This window comes from Dipodomys merriami, unplaced genomic scaffold, assembly GCF_024711535.1.
Source record: "Dipodomys merriami isolate MVZ:Mamm:240054 unplaced genomic scaffold, mDipMer1.0.p SCAF_10, whole genome shotgun sequence".
Taxonomy (NCBI): Eukaryota; Metazoa; Chordata; class Mammalia; order Rodentia; family Heteromyidae; genus Dipodomys; species Dipodomys merriami.
Genome location: NW_027202271.1, coordinates 18,353,267 through 18,368,108, shown reverse-complemented (window position 1 = coordinate 18,368,108; position 14,842 = coordinate 18,353,267). Strand labels below are relative to the sequence as shown.

General features: G+C 53.7%; 2 protein-coding genes across 3 annotated transcripts in view; one reads left to right on the top strand and one right to left on the bottom strand.

Moving 5' to 3' along the window:
- Positions 1-3,926: 3,926 nt before the first annotated feature.
- Ppp1r1a (protein phosphatase 1 regulatory inhibitor subunit 1A) lies at positions 3,927-12,584 on the top strand. The gene is made up of 7 exons (XM_070042283.1): positions 3,927-4,220; positions 8,145-8,205; positions 9,409-9,446; positions 9,825-9,888; positions 10,749-10,901; positions 11,798-11,892; positions 12,456-12,584. The coding sequence occupies exons 1-7, from the start codon at positions 4,137-4,139 to the stop codon at positions 12,459-12,461; spliced, it is 501 nt and encodes a 166-aa protein (XP_069898384.1). The 5' UTR covers positions 3,927-4,136; the 3' UTR covers positions 12,462-12,584.
- Positions 12,585-13,358: 774 nt separating this feature from the next.
- The window catches only part of Pde1b (phosphodiesterase 1B), a 31,134-nt gene continuing 29,650 nt past the window's right edge, over positions 13,359-14,842 (bottom strand). For both annotated transcript variants that reach the window (XM_070042259.1, XM_070042270.1), the window contains one exon: positions 13,359-14,796. The gene's annotated coding sequence lies outside the window, so the exon portion shown is untranslated. The remainder of the gene's footprint in view (positions 14,797-14,842) is intronic.

The window sequence follows — 14,842 nt, the reverse complement described above, 5'->3', positions numbered from 1 at the left end:
ATGCCTGACGCATGACTCCTAGCTACTTAGAAAGGCTGAGATCTGAGGATCATGGATCTGAGGATCACTTTCTCAGGAAAGTCCAGCAGACTCTTCTGGCCAATGAACACCAAAAAGCCAGAAGTGAAGCTGTCACTCAAGTAGTGGAGTGCCAGCTTTAAACAACAACAAAAGCTAAGGAACGGCACTCAGACCCTGAGTTCAAGCCCCAGTACACACACACACACACACACACACACACACACACACACACACACATATAGCCTTTAACCTTACCACCTTAGAACAATGCGTGCAAATGTGTACATGCACCGTGTATTCAACACACAGGATATGGCTGCTACATACTTGCCAGGCCAGAAGCAATGCAAGGACAAAGGTAAGGTCTCTCCCTCCCTGCAGGTTCTAATCCCAACTCTGAGACTCCCCAGCTCTGCACACGGAAATAGGAGAACAGGAAGACTCTTGTAGAAAAGAAAATAAGCCCCCATGGTGGGATCACCCAGGGTGTTGTTAGCAGAGGGAGACATTAAACCCAATCTTCCACATCCCAGCTCCAGCAACCAATCACCATGTCACCACTCCACACCATTGGGCCCTCAAAAGGTAAGACAGCAACTAGCTCCCGCCCTCCTTCCTGGTGGCTGGAGAGGTTGAGTGAATTAATGCATGAAGACATTAGTGGAAGAAGGGAGGGGCAATGAGTAAAAGCAGAGTGCTCAGGGCAACAAAGCGCAGCCGCTGAACCCTAAGTCCAGCACAGGGAGGGGTGTGTGTGTGTGTGCGCGCAGGGAGTGGGGGAGCCATTAAGTGACTGCATCACCAAGTCACACGGTTGTCACCTTAAATATTCATGGACTAGAGGTATGCGCCCAGGCTGGACTGCAGACAGCCCGGGCCTACCTCATGTAGATTAATGCATGAGGGTTAGGGTTGGGACTGTAGGCTCTGATTCTCCCTCAGCTAGGTTGGCTCCCAGAGCAGGTGCAGGCTTTTGCAACTCCCAGGCCCTGGGTGAGCCACCCACGCCTGTTTACATACACCCACATGCCCAGCAGGCACTAGCAGTTACTCACTCAGCTCTGGGCACAAATAAAGGGCAAAGCAACACGCATATACACACCTTCACAGAAGGCTAGCGCCAACTCACCTGGTACCAGAGCCTGCACCCTCAGCCACACTCCACCTCCCGCTACCCACAAATACGCGCGCGTCCCACACCTGTCTCTCCGGTCTCCTCCTCCCCCTCCTCCTCTGGGAGCTCTCTCCTCTCTCTCTTCCTTACTTCTTCCTGCTCTCTCCTCCTCTGCCCCTACCCTGGCATTTTACTCCTCAGACCCCTCTCTCCACACAGTCCTCCGAATCTCTGCCCAAGGACCTAAGCACTCTCTCCCTCTTCTCCCTCTTGCTAACCCTCTTCCTCCCCCCTCTCTCTTTTTCTCTCTCCTAATTTGTAGCTTTCAAATAAAGCTGGGGAAGGGGGGGGGCAGTCTCTGAATCTGGAACTTACAAAAGTGAGACTTAGGGAGGAATTCTCATGATCAGACCAAAGTTTGAGGAAAAGGAAGGAACGGACAAAGAATCTAAGCACTCTTAACAGCCAAGAGCTGGCAGCTCACACCTATAATCCTAACTACACATTGAGAGCTGAGAGGATTGTGGTTCTGAGCCATCCCAGGCAAGAAAGTCCACGAGACTCTTATTTCTAATTAACCACCAAAAAAAAGCCCAAAGTGGAGCTGTGGCTCAAGTGGTAGAGTGCCAGCCTTCATCAAGAAGGTTAAGTGAGAGTATGAAGGCCCTGACTTCAAGCCCCAGTAAGCACACACAGAGAGAGAGAGAGAGAGAGAGAGAGAGAGAGAGAGAGAGAGAGCTAGGCACTCTGGAGAGTGTGGAGAAGTGACCCCTAACTGCCAGTCCTGCCTGAGGACAAGAACCAGTCACAAGCAGCTCTTGATGAAGTGTGTCAGTCATCTTAACATGCCTAAGACTAATACTCAATCTTCATCTTAGGAACCAAGAACTTCACCCATTTCACAGAGAAGCCTAAGGCTCAGTGAGCAAGGCCTGGTACCCAGAGAGAAGGATGGAATCGATGACTTCAAGTCCCACAGCCCTGGGAGAAGGGGACAGGGAAATTAACCTAGTCAACATCCCTTTCTCTGAGTGTGTCCCAGTAAGAGGAAGGTGAGTGAGGAGAAGAAATGGTCTCTAAAAGACCAGGCCCTCCATCTTCCCAGCTTCAAGGCTGTCACAACCTTCCACTGCCCCTTCTGGGGTTGGGGGTACACAGACATTGGTGGCCACTGGGGATGAGGGGCGCTTGGAAGCCCGATCCACTATTTAAGGACCAGGCCCAGTACTCAGACAGAGAGCAGAGGCCTGCCCCCCTGCAAGTGTAGTCTGGGTGTGAAAGGCATTCCTAGAGTCCAAAACATCACCCAGGGGCCAATAAACATGCAAAGCAAGGTCTAGCAGCCAGCGCCTTCAGGGTCTTTATAATCCCAGCCTCCGCCCTGAGAAAACTGAGCCGAGCCTCCTAAGTAAAAAGATCCTGCTAGGGGAGGAGGACTCAGAAGGCTATTTTGGGAGGTAGTTGGGGAAGGGGCCAGACAAATATGGGCCAAGAGGGTAGAAGGCTGAGAGTTGAAGCTGACCCCTTCAAGGGGAGAATGGATGACCATCAGATCCCCAGAGAAAAAGGCAGAGATCTGCGAAGAACCTGTCAGTTGCTTGGCTTGGGGTTTAAAAAGAAACAGAGCTCCTAGCTGAGCCCCTGCCCCTCCTCCAGTACTCCCTGTCCTTCTCCCTTCCACGGCTCTGCTCCCCTACCTCCTCCCCATCCCCCCCCACCAAGAGGCAAGCAAGCTCAGTGCCCAGCACCTCCCCTTCCTCTGTCCAATGATCCCCAGTCCTTAGCACTGGGCAAACCACAGCCTATGAATATCCTATCTCCCTCTCTGGCTAGTTTTGGTTGACATCTTGATCTCACACCAAACCAGTCAGTTCTTCACATAGTCTAACCTCCAGGTCTTCAGGCACAGCAGCTGATTTTCATCCTTCTGCCAGTAGTGAAACTAGACAGAGAGCCCAACTGTAAACATCTCCACCCCCACCCAAGGGGCTTCCTTTTACCAACCCACCCCATTTGCCCCTTGCCAGCCTTTCACCTATTTTACAGCCCCATAATGTGGCAAGCAGAAAGTGAAATCTATTTCACAAGCATTCTTTGGCTCCCTATCCCCAGTTGCTCCTTCTGCCGAACCCCAGATGGTCTCTTTCCAAGCTCTCCACCTATTCCCATTGACACTTGAAGACAGGACCCTCCCTCCCGCACCACACACACACCCTCTGAGTCCTTCAGCTCCTGCTCCCTGCCCCGACGGGTGTCCAGACTCTGCAAATCCCCTCCAAGTTTTCATCTCCATTCTAGTGTTTTCCTCTCAAGGGAGTCCCTCTCCAAGTCTAACCTTAATCTTCTTCCTGCGGCATGTCTAGATTCCCATTTTTTCCCCCACCTTTTCTCTAGGTGACAATTGCCTTTAGCTCATAAATGGAAACTCTCGCGTGTGCCACCTGCTCTCCGCTGCGTCCCTCCACTTTCCCACCCCCGCCCCCCAGAACCTGCCCAAGCCGGGAGAACTTCTTGATAACGGCTTCCCCATCTCCACTCCCTGCCCACACCTCCGAGGATACCTGAGTACCCGCCCTGGGTGTCCATTAAGACAACCCCAGGGCGGCTTCTGGCTGGCTGGCCCCTAGGGGTGGTGACCCACCCACCCCCACCCCCGCCTCCTCCCCCGAGCAGCTGGCGCAGCCACCAAGGGGTTAAGGTTCCAGGCTGGGGAGGAGGGAAGGGTGGAGAAGGGGACCGGGAGGGGCGGGTGCCGAGCCAATCGGTGGCCGCAGAGTCCCCGGTGCCCGGGAGCCCGGAGCGCTGTGCCGGGAGCCTCGCACAGAGCCGAGCGCGCCGGGCTTGGGGCCGGGGCCGGAGCGCAGCGAGAGGGAGCGCGCCCGCCCCAGCCCCGAGTCCCCGCCGCGCCGCGCCGCGCCCTCCCCGAGTCCCGGCCGCCGTCGCCGCCGCCACCGCCGCAGCAGCGCCGGCCCCGCGCCCAGCCCCGCCGCCGCCGCCAGCCATGGAGCCAGACAACAGCCCCCGCAAGATCCAGTTCACCGTCCCGCTGCTGGAGCCGCACCTTGACCCCGAGGCGGCGGAGCAGGTGCGCAGCAGGGCGGGGCGCGGGGCCGGGGGGCCGGGGAACGCCGGATGGCACACCCCGGGATCCCTTGCCTGGTCCTGCCTCGTTCTCCCTCGCCAGTTCGACACCCACCCACCCCCACCCTACACCCCTCTTTTTGTTTTGGAGGGCGAAGGCTCTCCAATCGGGAGGGAAGAGGGGAGGGGGTCTTTCATGCCCTCCCCACCGTCGGAGCCACATCCGCCCCCCCCCAGCCCCCGCCATCGGCGCTTCGAGGATGGACGGAGCGTGTCCCTTGGAGACGGGTGTCCCCCCTAGAGTGGCTCTCTCCCCCTCCCCAGCCCTGGGGAAGGGGGCTTGCCTGAGGACACGACCCTCTGCCCCGCCCTTGAGCAATGTCGCACCCCCCCACCCACCCAGCCCCTTCCCCTCCGCCAGAGTTTCGGAGCTGGGTGAGAGCGCGGAGGGGCGGGCAGGGCGGGGGTCGGTAATGGAGGAAGCGAGTCAGAAGAGGAGAAATGGCCCTGCCGGTCCCCTCCTCACTAGAGGAAGGACTGAGGACCACGGGCAGGGCTGGGGGCTGGGGGGGGGGGGATGGAGAGGGGTGGTGGGGATCTGCCGACTCAGCCTCCCTCGCTCAAGTCTGAACACGTGGGTCCTGATGTTCAACTACTGCCCTTTGGAGTGGGGGGTGGGGGAGTTGAGGGGGTGACAGTGGGCTGGGGGCAGGGCGGGCGCTGGATGGTGTCCAGGAGCTGGGGTCCGCACGGAGCCATCTGCTGGCAAGGTGCGGGCCTCGGCGCAGAGGTGGGAGGCCGGGGCCCTGGCCCAGCCTCCTGGCCTGGTCTATTTTTAGCTGGGAGCAGCCTGGCAGCGGCAGTGTGCGCGCCGTGTGTGTCTCCGTGAGAGTAAGCGTGTGCGGGTGTGGAGGTTACAACCGACTGCCTGTGTGCACAATATTTGGCTATTGCCTTCCCCCCCCCACCTTTTTTTTTCTTTGCATTCTTTATTTGCCTAGACCTCCCCATTCCTAAGGAGTAGCTAGTTCCCACAAGGCCAGCACTGGAGAGCCCCCAGGTTCTGGCCCCAGACTCCCCACCTGAGAAACTTTGTGACCTCTTAGGTTGAGCCAGAGATGGTGGCGTTTTTGTCGTGGTTTCATCATTGCTCGGGTCGAACAAGGTCTGAATGGGCACACAAAGGGCGGGTTCCGCAGTCTCCCTGACTGTAGCTTCCCTAAGTCTAGGAGGGATCACTTACCCAGTGCCTCCTCCCCCTCCTCCCTCTGGCCTGGGGACAGTCTCCCCCTCCACCTCGCTCAGGTGTGGCTTTAGGAAGAGACTAAGCTGAGAGCTCACAGACCTGAGGGTGGGGAAGATGGGCAGTACTTCCGTGGGGTGAGGGGAAAGGCTATTCTGCCTGGTAACAGAACTAAGACACCGCTAAGAGGACTGGCTAGGATGACTTCTAACCCAGGGGGAGAGGGAAGACTCCAAAAAGTGGGGGCCCGAGAGGACTGGGGTTCTGAGGAGAAATGCCTCCCACTAGCACAGAGCCCACACCTGCTTCTGTTTGGTGTGGAAGCAGGCAGGTGTGTTCAGTGTGTGTGTGTTGGGAGAAGGGGGGGGCCAGCACTAGGACCATGACACTAGAAAGTCAGGGGTAGGGAAAGAGCTGGGACATAAGCCTGATATTCAGAAGTCTCTGTCCCTTCCCCTGAAAGTCTACCTGCAAGTCTAACCTCAGCCCCTCCTGCTGGGCCCTCAGTGTGTAGGCAAAAGACTGCAGGCTTGGCAGAAGCTCTGAGTTACAGAGCAGCGCGGCAGGGGGTGGAGGGGGGTGCCCACCAACTACCAAAGCTTTGGCATAAGTGGTGTGAAAACAAATCAGAAGTGAAGCTCCCGTGTGTCCTCCAGAGCTAGGGTTTTGGGGTAGGTACAAGGAAAGAGAGCACTTTTTCTCCATGGTTCCAGAGGCTAGGAGTCAGGGAGCCTGACTTTCCTCCCAATGCCAAGAGGATTTCACCATTTCCCAGGACGCTGAGCACTTCAAAACCCAGTCCAAGCCTGGGTACTGGTGAATCAAGCCTGTAATCTAGTGACGGAGGAAGCTGAGATCTGAGGCTATCAGTTCAAAGCCAGCCTGGGCAGGAAAGTATATGAAACACTCCTCTCCAATGAACTACCAAAAAGCTGGAAGTGGAGCTGTAGCTAAAGTAGTAGAGCATTCACTTTGAGCAAAGAAGTTCAGGTACAGTGCCCAGGCCCTGAGTTCAAGCCCCAGTACATGTACACACACGTACACATGTAACACACACACACACACACACACACACACACACACACACACACACACACGAAAAAAAAAAAACAGTCCAGGGCTAGGAAGTTAAGGACTATCACATAACCTTGGTACCCTTCCAAAGGCCATTTTTGTCACATGTGATGTCTCCCTGGTCTACCAGTTCCTATATTCTCTCAATCCACCCCCTCCTCCCCACCCTCTCACTCAGGGTCTCCCTCTACTCTTCTTACTCCCATCCCTTCCTCACTAAGGCCTGAAGGAAGCTGGGGAGTACTCCCCTAGTAAAGTGATGCCCCCACATACATGAAACGCACATGCCAGATGCTCCATCCTCCCCCTATTTGTACCAGGAATAGCCACAGACAACTCGCAGTTAAGGTTTGGACAGTGCATGTGTGTGTGTGTGTATACTGCAGGGACCTTGAAATGTCACTAAAAACAGATGCCACTGGATTCTCCAGGAATGACAGTGCCCTACCCCCATACTGAGCATACCATTTTTTTCCTTTGGGGAAGAGTCTCCCTGGCTAGCTTTAATAGCCCCTCTTACTCTACCCACTTTAAAGAGAAGGGCAAGGTTTCAACACCACAACCTTCTACTGCCAGGAATGATAGTAAATCCTCACACCAAGATGAGGATTTCATTATCCAGCATCTCCTCTCTCCACTGCGAACAATTTTAGGCCCTTCTCTGGCCCCATTAGTCTTCCCTGCCCACTGCTGCCTGGAGGAAACAGGGGCTCCAATCCCCATTGTCTCACTCTCTTCCAAATCTTTAAAGCTTTCCCCAGAGAAGGCAAAACTACATGTCCCAGAAGCCTTTGGACTGACTTCAATACAAACAACTTTATCAGCAACAGGACAAAAGAACAGCAGGAGGAGGAGGGGTCAGAATTCTAGCAGCCTAGCAGCTTATATGTTAATTTCCTAGAAGAGGATGAGAACTAAGGAAAATATTTTGTTGTTGTTTTGAGACAGGATCTCTCTTTATTGCCCAGCTGGCCTTAAACTTTTACTTTATAACCACAGCCAGCCTCTAACTCAGGGACACCTTGCCTCCATCTCTATCCCACCCCCAAGTGCTGGGATTGCAGACTTGTGCCCCCAGATCTTCCCTCTCCTCCCATCCTCCTAGCCTGGGTGGGCTTGAGGAAGGCTCTCTGCAGACACTGGCCCACAAAAAAGATCATCTATGGTGGGAGGAGGGCTGGGAGGCTGAGGGAAAGCCCTATGCCCTCTCCGGTTATTTTCTGACCATTGATCCAGGATGGACGGAAGGACAGCAGGCCAGAGATCGATGCCTTAGAGCAAACAGAGCTGCTAAGATGGAAAGCTGGATGGACCCAGGGGAGACAGAAAGACAGAACAGGGGGAGGTGGGGCCACACAGGGAGCTAAGGTGGTCTTTTGGGTTGCTTTCCCAGGGTCCTTACCTACTTCTCAAGGTGAGTTGATCCCACCCACTCAGCCCTACCCAAAGCGGGGGATGGGCACGAGACTGCCCACTCTAGCCTACTGGGCCCAGTGTAACCTGGGTGTGGGGTTGGGGTTTTTTTGTTTGTTGTCTTGTTTTTTGAGGGATGTTACTAATTGATGTTGAGTGAGGTTCCGTGTGCATTTGACCTCTTCCTCCCTCTCCCAGATTCGGAGGCGCCGCCCCACCCCTGCTACCCTTGTGCTGACCAGTGACCAGTCATCCCCAGGTAACCCAAGGGATGGGTTATAGGAAGAAAGGGGGAGGGGGCACAGAACTAGCCACATGGACAGATCTGAGAGCTCAGGCTTCTCCTCCCATCCCAAAGGCAAAGAGGGAGTGTCTGTATTATCCAGATTTCTCTGGCTTTTGGAAAGATGGAGCAGTGCTAGAAAGTCGAGGGGGCCACCTGGTTCTTAAGCCCCCCTAGGAATTGGGATGGTCAACGGAGTGCTGGTTGCTGTGGCAACAGCCTTCCAGGTTTCTCCAGCAACTGAGACACAGGCTGCCCCCACCCCCAGAGGCAGTGACAGCTGTGAGGGGGAGAGACCGCCTGCCTCCATTAGCTAGCTTCAGGGCCCTCAGAGGGGAAGGGGAAGGTTAGAAACAGCTCAGGGTGCAGCTGGGGATTCTGGTCACCCGTCTCTCCACCAAGGTTTGAAGAGAGAACAAGGTTTCTGAGATTCTGTTCTGGCCAGGGAGCCTGACTGGAGTGGAGAAGTGGGCAGGCTGATGAGCCAGGCTGGCATTTGAGGTGCCCCTGAGTCTCCAGCTCCTCTCCAGCTACCATCCATGATATACTTCCCTGGATCCTGCACAGAATAACTGTACTGTTCTCCATCAGTGTAGACTATGCTGGCCTACTGTACAGGACTCAGTTCTAGCCTTGTGGAATCGTTGGAAGGTGGACATAAAGAAAGGAAACACTGAAAGACCACAGATTGTCTGGGGTCGGGAAGGTGGTTCAGTGGTAGAGCACTTGCCTTGCCTGCATGAGGCCCTGGGTTCGATTCTTCAGCACCACGTAAGCAGAAAAAGCCAGAAGTGGCGCTGTGGCTCAAGTGGTAGAGCGCTAGCCGTGAGCTGAAGAACTGAGGGACAGTGCCCAGGCCCAGAGTTCAGGCCCCACGACTGACCAACAAAACAAAACAAAACAAAACAAAACAAAACAAAAAACCCCACAGATTATGCCTTCAAGAACCTCAGGGTCTGAGTTAAAGATGCACACACAGATCAACCCCAGGGTCAAGTCCAGGCCTAGTGGAGCTTGCCAGGGACACAGGAGTCAGAGAAAGTAGAGCAACTTCCTGGTGACAGATCAAGAGGAAAGTGATTGATTTATAGAGTCCCCTCCCCTTAGGTACTCAGCAATTTGGGGACCCCTCCCCTGGATTTCCTGTCCTCATTGATCTTCTTTCCTTATTCCCCTCAGAGATAGATGAAGATCGGCTCCCCAACCCACTTCTCAAGGTGAGCTGGCTCCTCCCACTCAGCCCAACCCCTCAAACCCACAGGCAGATTTGGAGATTATTCCTCAAGACTCTGTCCTTTCTAGACCTGGGAGTGTGGCTCAGTCTAGCAGGATGGAAGACAAAAGCTCTGTGTCCGACTTGCAGAACCTTTTGACTTGCACACCCCCTACCGCCCCCCCCCAAAAGTACATGGCTGGACCTATACGTATGCCCCCAACACACACATTCTCCCTGCTCTCAGGATAGGGTTAACTGGGAAGAAGGAAATTCCTTCCACGTTCTTCCACATTCTGAAATCTCCTATCTAAAAGCATGACAAGGCAGAAGAGGGGAGCGGGAGGGCCTGGCACCCATCTGTGCCCTATGTCCTTCACAGTCCACTTTGGCAATGTCTCCACGGCAACGGAAGAAGATGACAAGGACCACACCCACAATGAAAGGTTTGGCAGACCCTTCCCAGCCCTTGTCCCCTCCGTGCCTGAAGCTAGGGAGAAGACCCTATTGACCCCTTGAGATGAAGCCCTGGAACTGAGACCCAAACTCTGCCTCTGAGTGGGGAAACTGCTTAATCTCTACCAAGCCTCAACACTGCCTCACAGTAGCAGATAAATAATGTATGTGGCTAGGCCTTGGTAGCTCATGCGTGGAATCTTAGCCACTCAGGAGGCTGAGATCTGAGGATCACAGTTCAAAGTCAGTCTGGGAAGGAAAGTTCATCAGATTGATCTCCAATAATTATCTAGTCAAAATACTGGAAGTGGATCTGTTGCTCAAGTGGTAAGAGTGCCAGCTTTGAGCAAAATGCCCAGGCCCTGAATTCAAGTCAGGTACCATCAAACACACACACACACACACACACACACACACACACACACACACTAATAAACACATACACAAAAATAAGATTAATGATGACAATGTATGTGAGTTCATCAGCAGGTCACCCAGCTCACATAAGGTACTCAAATATTTCCTGAATCTAAATTGAGTCTTTTACCCTGCTTCCAAGGGAGACCACATACTCCAGAAAGTTAGGAGGATCTTTTTCTTAAAGGCTCTTTTCCCATAATCCTCCCTTACCTTTAAAAGTAGTCACCTATTGTGATCTAACGTTCTTCTTTCCTTCTTGGCCAGCTAATGTCCCCTCCTTGTTTAGATCTCAGTGCATAGGAAAGACAAACACCTAGCAAGTATGTGCTAAACTGTTAGTGGGGATGTCATATGGGGGGGGGGGGGGAATGGGGAAGAGAGACTCTAGCCAGTCATGTCCAAAGTCTGCTCCCTCTCTCTGTGCTCCCAGAGCTCCAGACGATGGTTGAGCATCACCTGGGGCAACAGAAGCAAGAAGAAGCTGAGGGAGCCGCTGGGAGCGCAGGGACCCAGGAGTCCTGTCCACCTGGGATGCCAGACACAGGAGCAGCGTCAAGGCTGGGCAGCTCGGGGACAGCACAGAGTATGTACAAGCAGGGAAGGGCCCCAGGCCTCCCTGAACTGCTAGGAAACAGGGAAAGAACTGGAGCCTGGCAGAGGTCTAAGAGCAGCCAGGGCTATGGATATATTTGCATGTATTTGAATCTTCTGACTGTATGTCAGGGGGCCCTCCCACCTTGAGCCTCAAAAAGCCTTCTGGTGGCTGGGGGGAGGCGGGGTAGGGCATAGAGGAACAGCCCTCAGCCCTGGAACAGAGCCAGGGCTACAATTCTGGCTCTGCCATTTGCCACTTTACCAGCTGAAAGGCCTTGAGCTAAACTTAACCTTGATCTATAAAATGATAATGTGATAACGGATGGTGCCTATTTTATTTGGGCTGTGGGAATTGGAATGAGTCTGCCTCAGTTCCCTGACACATACAAAACCTAGGGTAGTAGCGTGGTATTCATCCAATGGCCACCGTCCCTTTTCCCCTGGATGTATTCCAGGATTCAGAATGCTTCCAACTTTATGAAAGTGATACAGAATATAATACTGTATATAATACTCCCTGCAGAGCACCCTGTAATCAAATACATGAATATTTCAACAATCCAATGAATGGTCTAAGTGGGATAAATAAGGACTAAAAATAGATCCGTATCAGTTCAGGTCAGCACTAGCCACACATTGAGATTGGACAATTTTTGTATACTTTTTCAGAGGCTTTTTCCCCCTCCAATTTCTGGTTGTAGGTTAAAAATAATAGTAATACATTTTTTTCTTTAAATGATGAATCTCTCACAGTACTTGTGATTAGGGAAAAACCCTGTTGATCTTGCCAGTCTGCACCTGATTCAGCCTGCCATGAGAAGCAGCAGCCCCTTCTCTTCAAGGCTTTCATAAATACTCCTTTCTCTTCCCATTTTCCCTCTTTAGAGCCTGCAGGATCGACCCCCAAAACTCAAGAGAGGTGCAGTGAGGAGGAGCCCTCCACCCACATGCCACCACCGGATTCCCAAGGGGCCAATTCGGTAAGACACCCCACTCCCTCATTCCCCCACCCCACCCCCACCGCCAGGTGAGCCGCCAGGCCTACAGAAGAGCAGCTGTGTGGATAAGCACAAGCAGTAAATATTTGGAATCGGGGGTGGGAGGAGGGGCAGACACAAAGGACCAGCTTCTGTCACTGTAAAGTCAGCCTTATGGTAAGAGACTGGCATCTTCCTCCCTGACAAAGAATCCCTCCCTACTCCGGTAGGAGGGATTCACATTAAACTTTGAATAGGCCAAGGGCCTACTCACCTGGAACAGATGATAGAAGTAAGCTATAGGATGTTTTTTTTTCTTTTCTGTAGTCCAAAGGAGATCCTCACTTAGTAAAAGTAGAGGCAGTGAGGAGACTAAGCACTTATTTTATAATTGTCAGTTCCTCACCTCTCCACCACCACCCCATAATAGGTTGCAGGGGGCAGAGATGGAAAGCCACATCAGAACAAGTGTCCTGAGAAGATGAATAGTTGTGCAGATCAGAGGAGACAAAGTGACCCTCTGGCCTCTAGGTCACCTACCCTTTCTGCCCCCTTCCCCACAACAGGTCTGAGAGGAGAAGGTATCCTGGACTCCTGCAGTTCGGGGATGCATGGACACTGGATCTCTTTCTTATTCCTTCACTTTGGGGGGAAAAAATCTTGTTTTTAAAAAGTGATAAATTTGCTGTTAGGTCCTTGGCACTTTCCTTCTTTTAAGACTTAGGGAGAATCCTTTCTCCGTCCTCTCGTCCTCATTCTCGACAGTCCAACTGCCTAGGGAAGGAAGAAATCGGGAAGCTGGGCAGGACTTCTTCCCTAGTCCAGCCTTCACTGGCTGTGGCAGGAAAATGATGGTCAGGCAGTAGGAAGAGCAACTTCCAAAAGGAAATATAGCTCCCCAAGTTCTCCTTTCTCACTGACGAAAGTGCACTCCACCTGCCCAGGCCAGCTGTGACTGTTTAGGGTGCCATCTACTGGACAAAAGCAGGAAGTGCATGCTGTCCTGTGCCCTAGGGAAAGATGGAGGCTGGCTGCAAGTGTCTACTCCTCCACCTGTCCCTGATCAGTGGCTGTTAAGAGGCCCTCACTGGCAACCAGGGTTGTCTTTCTCCTTGTCTTAGGCAATGAGGAGCCAGGATAAAATCTAGGCTTAAGTGAAGACATGTTCTTTGATCCCACAGCGAGGCATCTCCTGCTGCCATTTTTTAAAAATTTTCCCAGGTGGTAGAAGGTATGGGAAGGTAAGATCCTTCCCCTTCTTGCTGAAGCGGCAGTGTAAGTGCAGAGATAAAAGAGCAGAGCTTGGGAAGTGTGAAGTGTTAAGGTCCCACCCCCAGGCAAGGCCTCCTCTCCGGCCTTGGCTTGCACAACAGAAGAACCCACCACGATCCTATCAAGCTTAGAAAAGACAAGTGTGTGGATGAAGACTTCCACCCACTGAACATCACACACACACATAGTCAGCCCGGTCTCCCTTCTTTATTGATCTCTGGCTATAGCAGGGGCCTGGGAGACCAAGGGCAGGGGTGAGTCACATGCGTCTCTGCCCCACTCAGGTGGGGTGGGAGGGACAAGTCTCAGTGTGGCAGGTCTAAGAGACCATGGAGATGGACTTCACAAGAGCAGGGCCCACGGTACAAATGTATGGCCAGTATTTACAAGGAAGGAGGAGGGCAGTCACCTGGACTTTGACCTTTCCTGGGGCAGGGTGGGATCCAGGATGGGCCTGAGGACTGGAAGGGGCATGGGGTCTGGCTGGGCTCTCTCCAGAGGACGAAGCAGCAGCAACAGCAGCAGCAGCAGCCCTGAGCCCCTCCCACATCTGCCTACCACCCAGCAGGGTCCCAGGGGAGGAGGGGCTCTTGGTGCCTGTGGCTGAGCCAGTTGGGGGAATGGAGGGGGGGGAGGGAGGTACCATCTCAGTCAGCAATACATGATTACTAGATTATACCTCCCCCTCCCCCACACACCCTGGACCCCAATCTGGCTATAGACTTTCCTGCCTGTGCTCATAAAATACATCCTGAAGGTGCTTGGCTGGGAAGACCTCAAAGCACGTTACAGACATTGGTCGGATGGGAGCCTCCTAGCTGTAGGGAATAAGAAAGAGGTCAAGGGCCCCCAACTCTCCTTCAGGGCAGGTGACAAGCCCCAGGAGTCCAGACCAACCCCAAGTTTTCACAGACTTGGGAAAGGCCTGCCCTCAGTCCCTGGTCCGAAAGGCTCCTCTCTTCCCCTTAGTCACCCCTTGGGCATGGGAGAGAGGGAAGATTGCAAGGTTGGACGAGGGATGGGCTAAAGCAGTGCAAGTCTGGGGTAAAGAGGGTACCCGCCACCTCCCCCACCCCATACTAGAAAGGTCCCACACCCTGAAGGACTCCCCTCCCCTCCCAACACATTAGGGCTTTGAAAACCCCCAGTTCATTATCCCGGGGAGGAGAAGGAGAACCCAGACCTGCCAGCAAAGATCTGGGTTGGGGGGCTGGGGGAACCCCCAAAATGTATTGCTTAGAAACTTGGAGGCAAAAAGGATAGGGGAGGGCCCAGGGGGGCTGGCATCTCTCTGACCCTCCCCCTCTAGGCCCTGGGAAGCCTCTGGAAGCTCCCCCCTTCCCAGGTAGCCATCTGGCCATCTGGGGTGGAGTGGGGGGAGTGTGGAGGCAGGGGGGGATGGGCACAGTGACCATTGGGAGCCTGAAGTTCCCTAGGCTTGCTGCTAGGAAATTAAAGTGCACCCCAATGGATGTCAGGTGGGGAGGGGCCCTTCCCCCAACCCCACAATCTCTGGCATTTGGCCTTTGGGTGGGTTGTCTCTTCCACGACCTCCATGCTCCCTTGGAGCAGATGGGGGAGCCAGTCCCGATGGATGGTGCTAATGACATCAAACACTTTGGACTCAATGAGGACCTGGAGAAAGGAAGAGTGAGATAACTCAGTTCCCTGGTCTCTGCCT

Coding starts and splice junctions, on each gene's coding strand:
- Ppp1r1a (XM_070042283.1), top strand. CDS start 4,137: ATGGAGCCAGACAACAGCCCCCGCAAGATCCAGTTCACCGTCCCGCTG. Junction 9,447..9,824: donor TCCCCAACCCACTTCTCAAG/GTGAGCTGGCTC, acceptor TGTCCTTCACAG/TCCACTTTGGCAATGTCTCC. Junction 9,889..10,748: donor GACCACACCCACAATGAAAG/GTTTGGCAGACC, acceptor CTGTGCTCCCAG/AGCTCCAGACGATGGTTGAG.